At 41.4% G+C, this 17,706-nt stretch overlaps 1 protein-coding gene across 4 annotated transcripts in view; it reads right to left on the minus strand.

The window, feature by feature from the left end:
* Positions 1 to 17,706, minus strand: part of Parn (poly(A)-specific ribonuclease) — a 129,900-nt gene that overhangs the window by 47,883 nt on the left and 64,311 nt on the right. For 3 of the 4 annotated variants that reach the window (XM_032911807.1, XM_032911805.1, XM_032911804.1), the window contains exons 19-21: positions 14,403 to 14,458; positions 13,195 to 13,281; positions 7,831 to 7,905 (exon numbers count right to left, since the gene is read on the minus strand). In XM_032911807.1, coding sequence (XP_032767698.1) covers positions 7,831 to 7,905; positions 13,195 to 13,281; positions 14,403 to 14,458 — 218 coding nt within the window. The remainder of the gene's footprint in view (positions 1 to 7,830; positions 7,906 to 13,194; positions 13,282 to 14,402; positions 14,459 to 17,706) is intronic. The other variant, XM_032911806.1, reaches the window with a different exon arrangement.

Genomic DNA, 17,706 nt, shown 5'->3' on the forward strand with positions numbered 1-17,706 from the left:
GCTCCTCCCAGCCTTCTTTGCACTTGTAGGAGAGAATCCCTCATTAAATGAACATTTTGTCTCCTGAAGCACCGAATTTTAACCATGACTTTAGAACCAAATGTTTATTTTTATGCCAATCTACACACACACACACACACACACACACACACACACACACACACACACACACACACACACACACACACACACACACAACATTAAGTACAGATGTAGCGGCAGCAGCCAGGACCATAGATGTTTGCCTAGAATGTATGAGGACCTTGGTTCCATCCCCAGTGATAGAAAAAAGAAAAGCTGATCATGGTGACACTGTCTCAGGAGACTAGGGCCACATCCAAACAACAGTGAAACATCCCCTCACTGTGTGTATGGGGCACACTGACATTCTTAGTGTCGTCCCTTTTAACAACACTGCAACTGGGGGAAGAGCTCCAGGGCACCCTAGGTCCCACCTCCAGCACTTGAAAAATAAAGCTGGTCATCACTTACTCAGTAACTCACAACTGTGATCAGGTTGGAAACAGTGTGGAAACACCAGACAGTCATCACCATTCTGTCCTCTCTGCTAAGCAGCACTGCCCCGCATAAGCCCTACAGAAAGACTTTTCCCCCGAGACTTTACGAGTGTTCCAAGCACCACCCCATAGTTCCTCCTTCAAGAGGCCAGGTCTCCTCTGTGTTGGGAGCTGAGCCTTATATGATATGTATTAGTTTAGCATGTCTCACTCTGAAGAAAAACACCATCTGTACCCATCCTGCATCCAGGCCTGTGGGGCAGTGGACCGTGCCAGGAAACTTGGTAAGATTTTCTAGGTTCAAAAACCCCAGCACCCACCTGAGGACTGTAGGAGTTTTCCTATTCCTGACCAGATTCCTGCCCTGGAACACATGACCATAGCTCCCCGACATAAAGAATGTGACTGGTGGTCAGCAGCACAGGACAGAGTTCTCCACACTAATGAGGTATCTAGATGGTCCCTGAGGGTGTAAGCAATAAGCCTCCTTTCCCAGACATTCCTCCATGCAAAAGGTCTTTGCTTTCTGGCCCAACCTGAGGTGAGGACAAGCATGTGCTATCTCTCATCAAGAACCCCTCTGGCGGTGGGTAGGAAGTCTTTGTTGTACAGAGCAGCTGCTGAAGTCTCTCACAGAAGGCCTCTCCTCTCCTGTCACAGTTGAGCTAAGCTGGAGTACCCCACCCTCACCCCCTCGCCTCTCCATTCAAGACTCCTCCTCTCACTTTCCAGCGGTATCTGGATGTGGAATTAGGGAGCCCCAGCGTCATCCTCAGCCTGTGCTATTTCTCACTTGGGCTGAGGCCTCCATTCTAGGATACATTCTCCTTCCCCAAGCTGGGCATCGGTGCTTCCCACACCCATCACCTGATGGCAGCTGGCAGCATAGGGTAAACAGAGTCTAGCATTCTGCACTGTCTGTCCAGAGTTCCCGCACCCCTGCTGCGCGTCGGAACACAGAACCACAGGGACCTACCATAGTTTGCCCCCAGTGCCACTTGTATAAACAGCATGTAAACGTGTTAAAAGATGAATGAGACAGGTGATGACAGCACACACCTTTAATCCCAGCACTAGGGAGGCAGAGGCATGGAGATCTATGTGATTTTTGAGGACAGACTGATCTATGGAGCTAGGTCCAGGACAGACAGGACTACACAGAGAAACCATGTGTGTATGTGTGTGTGTGTATCCATCCAGTAGGGAATCAATCAGTCTCTCTCTCCCTCTCTCTCGCAGAAATAACTTTCATAAACTCTAAATTAGGAACTGAAGCTCACTATCAACAATTCTTGGAAGCCATGGCCCATTTATTATGCTGTGTAGCATTTATAGATGTGGCAGCTTCCCAGATAAATTCAATTTGGCCTCAGTCTAAAGCTATGAACCAGTGTAAATGCAAAAACCAGCTTTCCAGACATTTCAAAATAAACAGAACTAGTTTAGAACACCCTCTGCTTGGTCTGCTCTGGACTCTGCGCTGTGGAGCGCTTAGCTGACCAAGGCCTGTACCCTCATCTAAATAATCAACCTGATACCCAATGTCTAGGCAAAGCCCCACATCAACAAATGCTTTAAAGATTATTTTACTTTTAAACCTCCTGTAGTCAAAAGAAAAAAAAGAATGAAATCCCACAATGGCAAGACTTGTAGAACAAACAGATTCCCAATCTGACCACTCATACACTTAAGCACATGTCTGCCCTCCCTTCCTGTCTCATGTGTCTTCATACTAGAGGCTGAGGAGCTCAGGCTGACCTATTCTGAGAAACTCTGCTGTGTGTCCTGAGCCGCCTTCTATCACAGTGACTTGCAGGCTTCAATGAAGATGTATATCTTAGGAACCTTGTAAGAGCATTTTAATCCTTTCTCTTGTCACTGAAGGACACTGAGATGAAGGTCTATCACATCCAGCATCACACAGTGATGAATTAGTATGAAAAGGGGGCTTACATTGTCTGAAAATATGATTACAAAGTATGTGAATGTTTTAATCCCAGCATTGGGAAGGCTGAAGCCAATCAAGGAACTCTAAATTCAAAGCCAGCTTAGAGTACAAAACAGAGTCCTGTGTCAGAAGAAAAAGAAAGGAAAGGAGAGAAGAGGAGAGGAGAGGAGAGAGAGGAGAGGAGAGGAGAAAAGCAAGCCTAGATTTATTTATTTTTAATTCTGTGTATATGCGCAGGTATGTGCACTTGAGTGCAGATACCTTCAGAGGCCAAAAGGGGGTGTCAGATCCCCTGAAATGGGAGTTAGAGGAGTTGTACACAGGTCCTCTGTAAGAGCTGCCAGCACTCGTAACTGCCAACACATCCCTGTAAGCCTAGCACTCAAGAACTACAGACAAGAGGACTCCTAGAGCTCACCAGCAGCTAGCCTAGCCAAATCAGTAAGATACAAGGTCAGTGTGAGAGACACCCTACTAAAATGATGGTGGTGGTGGTGACAAAGTGGCACGTGCACACACATGCACACATGGTTTTAAGGGTATGGTTTCCTATAAGAAGAGAACTTTTATTTTCAAGAGGTCAAAAAAGCCATTTTTACTTTTTTTTTTTTTAATGTATGAGTACACTGGAGCTATCTTCAGACACACCAGAAGAGGGCATCGGATCCCATTACAGATGGTTGTGTGCTGCCATGTGGTAGAAATTGAACTCAGGACCTTTGGAAGAGCAGTCAGTGCTCTTAACTGCTAAGTCATCTCTTCAGCTACCCCAAAAAGACTTTTAAAACATTAATTAGAATTAGTAATGCCAAAAAAAAAAAAAAGCAGTTGTCAGCTTAAATAGAACTCTTGGAATGTTAATAAAAAATAGTTTGTATCAGAGCCAAGAAGCCATTATGAGCTGCTACATAAATAGGCATTTAATGATTTTTTTCCTTATTACATTATTGATCTGACAGGCCCTCTGCTTCTGCTGAAATGCTTATACAATTTGTTTAAGATAACATTAACAAGAATTTGTGGCACGTTCAGATAACCTAGGTCCTTGGCATTGTTAGACTATTCCTATGAGAAACAAACTTCAAATTATCTTTCAATGAAGCATCTATATAGTTTTAGAAATCAGAAAGAGAAAAGTAGACATGAGATCTACCCATCAAATATAAAAGGAGTTTCCAGGTCATTTTTCCAATCACATGATACTAACCAGGTACTGACTAATGTCAAGACAGCCACTGTAAACACAAATGGGTCCTGGAATTCATGTGGATAAAGTCTCACTCTTAGAGCATAGCATCTCTTTATGTGAGTAACAGGCCACAGAGAAAAAGCTGCTTCCTAGGCAGGGGGGTGGGGCTGATGTCCTAGCAAAGTTCTGCAAAGGAAGCCTGTAACAGCCAAAGGTGACGATTACACTGAGCTGAGGCAGAAAGGTAGGTTACAGCCTTCTACAGAGGGGATAGCTGAGTAAGCTCTAGAGAAGGAAGCTCAGAGGCTCGGCATAGATAAGCTGCCAGAAACCTTGTGAAGAATTGTCTAATGCAGACAAAGGAGACAACACTGTCTTCAAAGATGATCACTGGCCTCACTGTTACACATCTATAACCTTCTGGAGGCTAAGGTAGGAAGAGTGCAATCAACATCTGCCCAAGCAATGTATCAAGGCCCAGCCTCAAAACGAACCTTAAAAAGGGTTTGTGTATAACTCAGTTGTAGAACACTTACTTTGCATGCATGAGACCTGAACTCCATCCCTACTATCATCCTACTATCATCATAAAAATAATAAATGAATAAAAGATAGCAAGCATCTACTTGATCTAGGAGGAAAAAGTAAATGCCATGGCTTCCTCTTAGCCTATTCCAGTACATTCGTTTATTCATGCTGTTTTAAACACTGGGCCCAAAGGATTCAGTGGTGAACAAGATAAACCCAGTGTTGTCCTCAAGGAGGCAAAACAACCAAGCAATCAAAACCACATGTCTACATATGACTCTGACATTAACTAATGACATCGGTGTCACTAAGTAAAATACTTAGCTTAAAAGTCACTACCCAGAACGGGTGTAGTTTTAATCCCAGCACTCAGGAAGCAGAGGCAAAAGGGCCCCTGTAACTTTAAGACCAGACTGTTAGACACAGAGAGATCCAGGACAGCCAGGGCTTTACAGAGAACCTGCTTCAAAACAAAATGACACAAAAAGCTTACTCAGGGCCAGACCAATGGCAAATAGTTCAAACTGCTCTTCCAGAAAACCCAGGTTTGGTTTTTCAATGCTCAGTCAGGTGACTCACAATTACATGAACTCCAGCTTGAGGAAATCCAACACCCTCCTCTGGCTTCTTCAGACACCATATGCATATGTGCACATGTAACACACACACACACACACACACACACACACACACACACACACACACACACTAATTAAAATAGAATAAACATTTTCTTAAAGTTGGCTTTCAAAGAATTTTCTAGTAAGGAAGGAACAATCATTATTTGGCAACAAAATAGTATTTTAAAAAACAAACAAACAAAACACTTTTAAACCATAGACATGAATGACCAAATTATGCTGTCGTTTTAGTGAAATACCACTAACTGATACTCTACAGTTTTAAAACATCTCTACACAGTCTCATCATTATGGCCAACAGAAAGAACCAGAATTAGACATTTTAAAACCCACAACCATTTGTCAAGACTTAGCTGATGTGACCTTGGTGCAGCTTTGTAGCCACCTATGAAGAGACTGTAATCATGACCCTGTCAGATTGGAAACCTGAAAACCAAAAGTTTTTGTGACTCTACAAGGATACATATTGACCAATGACTGGGCTGCCATCAGTCAGCCCACTGAGAGCCTGGACATTCCTGCTGCAAGGCCTGCAGGTCACTGATGGAGAAAGCACTGAGCAGAGCGGGTGCAGCCACACTGCAAGACAGAGTTCTCCTTGCTTTCCCTTCATTCATACTGCAGCCTCTCCATAGCCTGCCGCTCAGGTACCTGATCCCCACTGAAGGCATCATCATGCTCTAACAGGCTGAACTCTTTGTATTCCAAATCATCTGTTAACAGACTAGGAAATGGATAGCAAATGTCAAAGCAAAAGTAAACACACACAACAGGCAGCATCCTTTACACTCATATCTTATGTGCTCTTTGGTGTCAGATCTTTTTGAGAAACACCTCCTACTGAAACATCACTGCTATCGAGTAGCCAGAATACAGATCACCAAGCTAGTAAATGGCAGCTATAACTATGTTCACAACAGTCCAACCAAGTCCATGCTATCATTCTTACTACACAGAGATGAACAGAACTTAGCAGGTTATACAGCATGCTGGCATCACGCACTGTATATGGTTGAGTAGTACTGACACCAAAGTCTAAATTTTTACTCCTGCAACACAGCCTGTATCCCTGAGATAGTGAAAAATTCAATAGCAACAACAACAAAAATCAAACTATTTAGATCTGAATTTGCATATGTAGAAGTTCAAAGTTTTAACACATTACAGCATCAGTTACATTATGCTAGTATTTGGCACTTAAAATAAAAAGCAAACGGACAAGCCCTGGCACGGTGATCAGCATGCCTTTAGTCCCAGCACTTCAGAAGGCACAGGCAGGCAGATCTCTGAGTTCGAAGCCACTTGGGTTTACAGAGTGAATTCCAGAACAGTCAGGGTTACACAGAGAAACTGTCTTAAAAAAATCAAATAGCAGGAAAAAAAAACAAAAAACAAACAAACAAACAAACAAAAACCAAGCTGCTCTTGCAGAGGACTTAGGTTCAACTCTCGACACCTATGAGGTGGTTCACAAACATCTGCAACTCCAGTCCAGGGAGCCTAATGCTGTCTTCTGGCCTCCAAAGGCACTAGGTCTGTATGAAGTACACAGACACACAAGCAGGCAAAATCCTCATATACATAAAGAGAAAGAGAAGAAAATTGAATAAACAAACATTAAAGAAAAATGACAGCAGAATTAATGTCAAAATTATGTAAGAATCAACAAAAGTTGCAGTGATCCATCTTTCAGGAAAGTAAATGAATCATCGTTCAGTTTTCTTGTAAAAAGACATTTGACAAGTTTAATGGCATGGGTAAATCACAGCTACTCACGGCTAAACAGGAATAATACAAGATGAACAGGCCAATGAAGGCTTCAGAGGGACCCACATTCCCTGCTTCAATCTCACTACTTCATATTCTCAAAGCATACCTGCAACTTATTTTAGAACAAGCACACTAGGAAAAGACGGAATACAAGCAAGTGAAGAGACAGACCAAGTGCTGCTCTCTTGAACTTCTCCTAGCCTAGGGTGATCTGGTCTGTCTGAGGCACTGCATGAGCCAGGGCAAGTGGGCATGTACACTAGAGAAGGGCGGGGAGATGGCAGAGGGCGAAAAGCATAGCCGCTCTCCTGGGTTCCATCCCCAGTACCCACATAGTGACTCACAACAGGGATAGCCAGTGCTATAGAGAGGAAACCCTGACTCAAAACAACACAGAAACCTACCGCTCTAGGGGATCCAACTCCATGGCATCCAAGTTTTAAGTAGGTTTACAACAAAACATTAAAAAACAAAGTTAATTCTCTAGTAACCAGACATGGTGATACACGCCTTTAATCCCAGCACTTGGGACACAGAGGTAGGCAATTTCTGTGAATTTAAGGCCAGCCTGATCTACATAAGAGAGTCTTGCTTTAAAGAAAAACATTTTGATTACCTATAATTTTGTTATTTGTTAAGACAAAAGCAATTTACATACTAATGAGATAGATGTGCTTATCTAACACAACACAACCTGAAGCTGTATTAATTAATGTCACGGTGCTGAGGAATGACAGTAGGAAAGTGTGACCTCGTTATTCCCATAATTAATCCACTATGCTCTGTCAGCAGAGCACTCTACATTAGAACAGTTCAGTCAGAACACGGCTAAGTGGAATCCACGGTGTTTCAGGCATTGATGAGGATGCTGTATCACAGGAGAACACATGCTGCACAGAACATGCATACTGTATGCTCAGAATGAACATACATACTGTATGCTCAGATGAAAGCTGCCTCCAGTTCATTAGTGATTGGTTTTGAATTGTTTGATCATTGCATGCTCAGAATTTCTTTATTGTCAAATTTTCAAACCACACATTCAGTTACATGACATTACATGAGGTCTTGAGCCACAGTTTAAGTATCTTTAGATTAATGAATCAATAACTCATCTTATTAATTTTTCCCTTTATTTCACTGGCAAGCTCAAAAATAAAGCAGAAATGCCAGTGAACCAGCTAGCTGCCTGAAACCACAGCTGTCAATAACAAAACAGATGTCCAGGACACTAACCAATTTGTACTTGTTCTGGTTGGCTGAGAGAAACGAAGGCTGATGTGTCATCAATCCAGGATATCTGAATGTTACCTGTTAATGGTAAATTAAAAACAAAGTGAGTCTCTGAGCACTTAGAAACCATACAGTAGACTCAGTCTGATGTAGTTCAGTAGTCTAGAGGGATGAAATATAAGACTGGAAATCTCAGCACTACCCACTTACTGCAAACTCTCAATCCACTATGTTTCTGTTAAAACTTCAGGACAGGCTAGGAGGTGGCTCAGTGCATAAGGGCACTTGCTATGCAAGCATGAGCACCTTACTCAAAGGCCTGTCACTCTAGCACTAGGGGCTGCTAACATAGGATCTCAGACATCACAACAGCTTTAGGTTCAGCAGAAGATCCTGTCTCAATAAAGAGTACCACAGCAGGATGCTCCACCTCCTCCTCTGGCCTCTCCAGTGACATAGGAGGTGTATGTCCACACACGCACATACACGCACACACTCATGCAAACGTTCAAGAAACACAAAACACAAAACCTTTGCATTATTTGTTTTAAAATCAAAACAGGGATGGGGAGAGGATTCAGTCAGTAAAAGTGCTTGACCTTAAAGAACTTAGTTTGATTCCAGCACCCACATAAAAAGGTGAGCATGGCTGAGTATGCCCATATAAACAGTGCTGGAGAGGTGGGCATGTAAACCCCTGGAATTCTTTGGCCCAGCAAAACTGGTGAGGTTTGGGTTCGGTAAGAGACCTTACACTAAAAAGGCAGGTGGGAGGGTCAGTGAGATGGGACAGTGGTGAATGTGCTCACTGCCAAGACTGATGATCTGAGTCCCAGCCCCATGACTCACATGGTAGATTCTTATAAGCTGTCCTCTGGCCTTCACACACATGCTAGGCCATGCTATTGTTTGCCTGCACAATAAACAAGTAACTCTTATTTTAACTAAAAAAAATAAGGTAGAGACTTATTTAATTAGGACAGACATCTGACATCAACCTCTGGAATTTACACACACACACACACACACACACACACACACACACACGCGCGCGCGCGCGCGCGCGCGCGCACACACACACACCCCAAAACAGTGATAAAAAATTTAAAAGTTAAAAAGAAAGAAGCATGTAGATTGCTGTTGATATGCAGGTGAGGGTCAGTGAAAAGTAAGACTGGAGTTCGTGATTGGGCAGTGAAAAAAGAAAGCGGGCTGAGAGTTTTAGAGATGGGGCATTGAGGGACAGAGAGGACAGAAGGACAGAGAAGATGGAGGAAGAAGAGGGTGAACCTGATTCATGTGTCTTTAAGTAGCTATGAATGTTATAGAAGGGATGGAATAGTACAGGACAAGTTGTCTTATCTAGATGGACAGCTTGTATCAATATCAATTGGCTCTGAGTTCATTGCGTGGGCGTTTTGTGGGTTGAGAATTTGTAGGTATAAATCTGATTGATAAATTACAAGCCTCGAGAATTTTGATTTTACTGGGTTATGGGGATTTGTGACAGCTAGCCGCAGGGGCAGATGACTGGGAATGTGAGCGGTTCTAAGACAAGTGACCATGGGGATGGGAAGACTGAGTTACTAGAGCACAGCTGGCATTAGCGAGGACCTGGTCTTATGCCAAGGTCACATAAAGCAAACGTCGTTATCGTTACTTCATTACGACGGCTCTGGTTTGGATATTTTGTCCCCGCCCCATGTTGACACTTAAACTCTGTTATCTGGTATTCAGATGTCGGGAGCATAAAGGCAGACAGAGGCTCTTACCTACGCAGTGCTGAGGCTGTGGGCATTAGGTAAACCCGCTGTACAAGAAGAGGGTGAACCTGACAGACACAGATGCACAAGTACCGTGCTCTTCTCTCCATCCAAGATGCCCTGTGCTGTATGGGGACCCTGGCAGACAAAAAGGCTTTAACTACAAACTACGACAACTCTGAGCCCAAATAAATTGTGAGCTTCCAATAGCAATCAGAAATAAGCTGCACGGGAGACAGGAACTTTGAAAATGAAGACTAGGGCTGGAGAGATGGCTCAGCGGGTAAGAGCACCGACTGCTCTTCCAGAGGTCCTGAGTTCAAATCCCAGCAACCACATGTTGGATCACAACCATCTGTAATGAGATCTGATGCCCTCTTCTGGTGCATCTGAAGACAGCTACAGTTACTTATATGTTTAAAATAAATAAATAAATCTTAAAAAAAAAAAAAAAGAAAATGAAGATTCTGCAATGTGATAAACAAACACAGATGGAAGGAAAACTCGGTGTTAGGATCAGGCCAGGTAATAAGAGTGGACGACAAGGAAAAGAAGGCTAAGGGTGCTTGCAGCCGAGACTGACCATTTCCAGAATCCTCATGGGAGAGGCAGAGAACTGATTTCTACACGTTGTCCTCTGATCACATGCACTCCATACACACGTACACCCACACAATTAAAAGATTAAGGATGTAGAGAGGGAAAACCAGACAGGCTAAAGGGAGAAATGGCAGCAAAAAGCACTACCCTGAAGCCACTACACTGTGTGTGCAGGCAGAACCCAGGGGGCTGTGCAGGCAAGGGGAGGATAAGGACTGCGTCTGCTCTTGGGAATATACAGTGGACCAGAGTTAGCAATGAGTAAACTTAAAAGAACAAGTCTTCAAAAGAATTCAAAAGCTTTCAAAGACTAAGAATTTTAAAAAACATTTCACTATGAAAATGATTTTGAAAAAGCCTCTGACTTGCAGCTTCCCAGCGGTAGCTGTCACTCACTGCCAGGGCAGCTGCCGCTCAGGATGAACAATCCTAGGTAGCTTCTCAACAGATGCACTGCTGAGCCTTCCCGGGCCAGCTTCTTCCGTCCCACTGCCATGCCACAGTCACAAGGATATTGTTATCACTACTGCAGTTATTGTTTCTGTTCAAAGAACACTTGCCCAAGGTCACACAGTTAATGTCTGTGTTACTTACCAAAACTTTATTGTAGAGAATTAAAAAAAAAAAAAACCAAAACAAAACCACAGACCAAAATTAGCCAGATCCATTGCTCTAGTGCAGGTTATTCTGAAGCTTGCTCTATAGACCTGGCTGCCTAGAACTCACAGAGATCCTCCTGCCTCTGCACCACCACACCACCACCCAGCTCAATGAGTTCCTAGACTACTAGAAAAAGCACCGTGGAGGTGCAGAGCCATCACCCCGGGTCTGACCATTAAATCTATGAACTTACAGCACCAGAGAGCGAAAAGCACATGCAGGGCTGTGTATTAAAAAACAAAAACATCCTGGTTAACCATTTTCCTTACCTTAGTTCTGAAAGCCTGACTACATAGGGGCAGGACTTAGCCAGATGACAACAGGCACTGCAAAAGGAGTGAGCCCGAGGGCCACTGCCCTTCTCTATCGAAGGCTAAATTCAAAGGTGGGCACGGTTTCAAAGGGCAGAGACTATTTGCAACATAACTTTCTAGAGATATACCTGCTTTCACTTCCAGAATTCAATGTTTCTTTCAAGAGGTAACATGTGCTCATGTTTTAAAGACAGGAAAGCTTAGAAAAGAAAGAGAACGTCTGCCAGACACTCAGGGTGTGGCCGGAGGGTGGCTCTGCAGTGAGGAGCACTGACTGCCCCTCTAACGGACCTGGGTCAGAGGCTCACCGCTCTGTAACTGCAGTTTCAGGGGATCCGATGCCCTCCTCTGACTTCCAGGGCACTGGACACACACAGTGCTAATACAGAAATGCAGACAAAACAACCACATAGATTTTTTTTCAATGAATCATAATAAAATACCTAGCAGTAAATGCGTCTTCCTTCACTTCCATCTGACTTCTCCATGTTGCTTTGAAAATAGTGTTAATTAAGCAAGAGCCTATTCCATATCCTTCTTTTAATCTAAGTATTAAAATATACTTTAATATTTTACAATTTTAATATTTTCTTAAATGTCTATACCTCTGCATATACAATTCAAGTATATTGTTTTATTCATTACTGTGCTAGATGGTTTTATGTCAGCTTAACACAAGCTAAAGTCATCTAAGAGGAGGAAACCTCAATTAATAAAAATGCCCAAGGTGGGTATTGGTGGCACATGCCTTTAGTCCCAGCTCTTGGGAGGCAGAAGCAGGTGGATTTCTAAGTTCAAAGTCTACAGAGTGAGTTCCAGAACAACCAGCACGACACAGAGAAAGAGGAAACCCTGTCTCAAAAACAAAAAAAGGAGGAGGAGGAGGAGGAAGAGCAAAGAAGGAAGAAAGAAGGAAGAAGGAAGGAAAGAAGGAAGGAAGGAAGGGGGAAGAAAGGAGGGAGAGAGGAAGGAAGGAAGGAAGGAAGGAAGGAAGGAGAAAAAGAGCACCTGTATCAGATCAGGCTGTCCACAATCCTGTGGGACATTTTCCTAATTAGTGATCGATGGGGGAAGTACCTGGACCATTTTGAGTGGGCTGGGCTTGTGGTCCTGGATCCTATAAAAAAAAGCAGGCTGAACGAGCCAGTAAGCAGCACTCCTCCATGGTCTTTGCATCAGCTCCTGACTCTAGGTTTCCACCCTGTGTGAGTTCCTGTTCTGTCTTCCTTCAATGATGGACTACAAGGCAGAAGTATAAGACAAATATACCCTTTCCTCTCCACGGTGCTTTGGTCACAGTGTTTCACTGCAGCAATGGAAACCCTAACTCAGCCACTATTATGTACACTGCAGAAGCCACAGCATGCATGTGGCAGTAGAACAACTTTGTGGAATTGATTCTCTCCTTCCACTTTTGCAGGGATTGAACTCAGATCACCAAGCTTGCACAGCAAACACTGAGCCATCTCGTTAGCATATGAATATTTTCTTAAATCTCTACATAGTAAATCTTTTGAGGATATACAAGTATTTACTAAGCATCAACGCTATGACCAGTTTTCCACCTTCACTTTATTTAAGAATTTCCAAGGAGAATAAATAGCTTCAGTACTTCATGTGTTAAAATAATAAACTTGTACATCCACAAACCCTGTGCTGATGTCTAACTCGTGACCTAGGACCTATAAGAATGAGAGGAACTGCTATGTTATGCATATCTGGAGTCTTGGTTGGCTTATACATCTGTGTTTGCTGATTAATTTCAAGCAGAGATTGTCTGTCAGTATAAAACAGACATTCTCTCTGGATTTAATCTTAAAATTATTTACCACTTGTCTAAGTTTGCTTTCCCTAGCCCACAAGAAGGGCAGTCACAGTGATGGCTCCCTGTTTTCTTGGACTCAAAGGTCGGCAAAGGTTATATAACGCACCTCAGAGCACATTAGAATATAACATATGGACTTAAAACCTTTCACATGATCTCCTTCTAACCTCCTCTACACTAAGAATATCACAGATTCTTTGCTCACCAAAGGCACTGAAGAGCTGGTACAGGTCACTGGTTTTCCATTCTTTAGGGAAGGTCACATGGAGAACATGATCCCGCTTAGGCTGCACTACAAGACACAAAATCACAAAAGGGTGACAGTGGAAAAGCAATCTAAGTACTGGCTAAGGGAATAGCTCCCTTAGGAAGCTGCTTGCTACACAGGGACAAGATCTGAGTCTGATCCTCGGAACCCCCACGAAAACAGGTAGATGTGGAGGAATGGGTTCCAATTGTTAGTGCCGGGGAGGGGGAAACAGGAAGGGATTTCTCCCTAGAACTCTGGCTAACCCGTCTAACCTAATCAGTGAGCTCCAAGTAGACACTCAAAATTCAAGGTGGACAGCTCCTGACGAACAACAACCAAGGTTGACTACTGGCAAGGAAGCAAGTCAAATCAGGGAATTTTTTGATTGTCTTAGCCTATAGGGTGTTAGGATTACAAGAGTACATTACCATACTTTGCAAGCACAGATTCTTTCACTAAATAAGTCCACACTACCTTGTGGAATTATCATAGATCAACTCCTAAGAGGATCAGTAGAATTCTTACTACTATGTAGACATGGCTGATGAAAGGACATAGGAATCCTAACTCTGTTTCCAAGGGCTAGGAACCAGGTGTGCATTGCCACACTCAGGCAGTAGCAGGCTGTTCTTCTGTTAGGTAATCCACAACAATTTGATTGATGGCAATTTAAAAAAAAATCAACTTGATAAATTTAAATATATATGTATGTAACTAGAAAACAGAGTAAAACGAACTACTAACATAGTATATATTAAAATATATGTATTGGCCCTCATAGAAGAGGGGGGGGATGGGATAGGAAGTTTATGGACAGGAAACCAGGAAAGGGATAACATTTGAAATGTAAATTAAAAAATCCAATAAAAAAATGGAAAAACTATATTGGAATATGTATTGAAAATTATTCAACTTTAGGAGGAATGAAACAATGAATATGTATATAGATAGATACAGATATATAGGTATATCATAGCCTTGAAAATATAAATCATGGTTAATGATGGCCCAAGGGTCTCATGAACTTTAATTATGCAATCTCTTCCAAACACAAACTACTGCTCATTTTTAAGTAAAAGTCTTTCCAGTGCTCTTTTTCCTGTTATCCCCTTCAGACCATACTCTAAATAAAAGATACAATGAGGAAATCAAAATATACTTACAGTCTGGCCCTTCCAAGTTTAAATAGGGAATATCCATGACTCTCATAAGAAATAACCTACCAAATGAAAACAAGCAAGTAAACAAATAGTTCACAAAATAATTTTTCTTCTTTCCCTCCCTCCCTCCCTCCCTCCCTCCTTCCCTTCTTTTTTAAAGCATCTATTAAAATGTTAGTAGAAGCTACTTCTTACTGTGGTTGTTTGAATGAGAACAGCCTTCACAGACTTAGACATTTCAAAACCTTATGAACTCTAACCCTCTGAAATCCTTAGCCCAATAAAATACTTTCTTCTCTAAGTTTCCCAGGTCATAGCATCTTGTAACAGCAATAGAAAAGTAACAAACACATTTACATTATTCTATTTCTAAAATAAGAAAATTGAAGAATTCTTAAAATTTACTTCAGAGATTTTTTTCTTTTTAGATAAATATTTATTATAAAGATAAAAATACAAATTGTGATATCTCCAACACTTAAAACAGTTCCTGGTACTCAGTAGTCTCTCAACAATGCCAACTAGATTACTGAAATCATTAAGGACAAGGTGAAAGAACTCTGTCCTACCAGACAGTCCAGAGAGCAAGTACTAACTCTTCACCAACATACAAAAAGGTATCTATACAGTCGAATTTGTGAGGGGAAGATGGAATTAATTTATTTTTATTCTTTACTTTTTAATAAATTGAAAAGTCTGGGTATGTTGTGCCTTCATTTTCATTAAATTCTAAAAAGTCTTTAATTTCTTTCATTTCTTCCTTGACCCAGTTGTCATTGAGTAGAGCATTGTTCAGCTTCCATGTACATGTGGGCTTTCTGTCATTTTTGTTCTTACTGAAGACCAGCCTTAGTCTGTGGTGATCTGATAGGATGAATGGGATTATTTCAATCTCCTTGTATCTATTGAGGCCTGTTTTGTGACCAATTATGTGGTCAATTTTTGAGACGGTACCATAAGGTGCTGAGAAGAAGGTATATTCTTTTGTTTTAGGATGAAATGTTCTATAGATGTTCATTTGGTTCATAAATCCATTTGGTTCATAATTTCTGTTAGTTTCACTCTGTCTCCATTTAGTTTCTGTTTCCATGACCTGTCCATTGATAAAAGGTGTGTTGAAGTCTCCTAGTATTATTGTGTGTGGTGTAATGTATGCTTTGAGCTTTAGTAAAGTTTCTTTTATAAATGTGGGTGCCCTTGCATTTGGAACATAGATATTCAGAATTGAGAGTAAATCTTGGTAGATTTTTTTCTTTGATGGGTATAAAGTGTCCTTCCTTATCTTTTTTGATAACTTTTGGTTGAAAGTCAATTTTATTTGATATTAGAATGGCTACTCCAGCTTGTTTCTTCGGACCATTTGCTCGGAACATTTTTTTCCCAGCCTTTCACTCTTAGGTAGTGTCTGTCTTTGTCACTGAGATGCGTTTCCTATATGCAGCAAAATGTTGGGTCCTCTTTACGTATCCAGTCTGTTAGTCTATGTCTTTTTATTAGGAAATTGAGTCCATTGATAGGTAAGATATTAAGCAACAGTGATTGTTTCCTGTTATTTTTGTGGGTAGAAGTGGAATTATGTTTGCTGGCTATTTTCTTTTGGGTTTGTTGCAAGAGGATTACATTCTTGCTTTTTCTAGGGTGTAGTTTTCCTCTGGTAACAAAGTTAAATTACAATTAGATAAACCATCTAAACAGTCCCATAACCCCTAAGGAAATAGAAGCAGTCATTAAAAGTCTCCTAACCAAAAACATCCCAGGTTCAGATAGGTTTACTGCAGAACTCTATCAGACCTTCAAAGAAGACCTAATACCAATACTCTGCAAACTAGTCCACAAAATAGAAACAGAAGGAACACTACCCAATTCCTTCTATGAAGTCACAATTACAATTATACCTAAACTACACACAGATCCTATAAAGAAAGAGAATTTCAGACCAATTTCTCTCATGAATATCGATGTAAAAACACTCAATAAAATTTTCGCAAACCAAATCCAAGAACACATCAAAATGATCATTCACCATGATCAAGTAGGCTTCATCCCATGGATGCAAGGATGGTTCAATATACGGAAATCCACCAACATAATCCACTATATTAACAAACTCAAGGGAAAAAAAAACACACACACACGATCATTTTACTAGATGGTGAGAAAGCATTTGACAAAATTCAACACCCCTTCATGATAAAAGTCCTGGAAACATAAGGAATTCAAGGTGCATACCTAAACACAGTAAAAGCAATATGCAGCAGTAGCCTATATCAAACTAAATGGAGAGAAACTTGCAGCAATCACACTAAAATCAGGGACTAGACAAGGCTGCCCACTCTCTCACTACCTATTCAATATAGTACTTGAAGTCCTAGCCAGAGCAATTAGACAACAAAAAGAGGTCAAAGGGATATAAATTGAAAAGGAAGAAGTCAAAATATCACTGTTTGCAGATGATATGATAGTATATTTAAGTGATCCCAAAAGTTCCACCAGAGAACTACTAAAGCTGATAAACACCTTCAGCAAAGTGGCTGGGTATAAAATTAACTCAAATAAATCAGTAGCCTTCCTCTACACAAGAGAGAAACAAGCCGAGAAAGAAATTAGGGAAACGACACCCTTCATAATAGTTCCAAATAATATAAAATACCTCGGTGTGACTTTAACCAAGCAAGAGAAAGATCTGTATGACAAGAACTTCAAGTCTCTGAAGAAAGAAATTGAAGATCTCAGAAGGTGGAAAGATCTCCCATGCTCATGGATTGGCAGGATTAATATAGTAAAAATGGCCATTTTGCGAAACGCAAGGTACAGATTCAATACAATCTCTATCAAAATTGCAACTCAATTCTTCATAGAATTAGAAAGAGCAATTTGCAGATTCATTTGGAAAAGCAAAAATAAACCCAGGATAGCAAAAACTATTCTCAACAATAAAAGAACTTCTGTGGGGAATCACCATCCTTGACCTCAAGCAGTATTACAGAGCAATAGTGATAAAAACTGTGTGGTATTGGTGCAGAGACAGGCAAGTAGACCACTGAAGTAGAACTGAAGACCCAGAAATGAACCCACACACCTATGGTCACTTGATCTTTGACAAAGGAGCTAAAACTACCCAGTGGAATACGACAGCATTTTCAACAAATGGTATTGGTTTCACTGGCAGTCAGTCTGTAGAAGATGCAAATTGATCCATTCTTGTCACCCTGACAAAAATCAAGTCCAAGTGGATCAAGGTTCTCCACAAAGGTTCTCCAGAAACACTCAAACTAATACAAGAAAAAGTGGGGAAGAGTCTCAATTA

The sequence above is a fragment of the Rattus rattus genome, chromosome 9 (genome assembly GCF_011064425.1).
Source record: "Rattus rattus isolate New Zealand chromosome 9, Rrattus_CSIRO_v1, whole genome shotgun sequence".
Taxonomy (NCBI): Eukaryota; Metazoa; Chordata; class Mammalia; order Rodentia; family Muridae; genus Rattus; species Rattus rattus.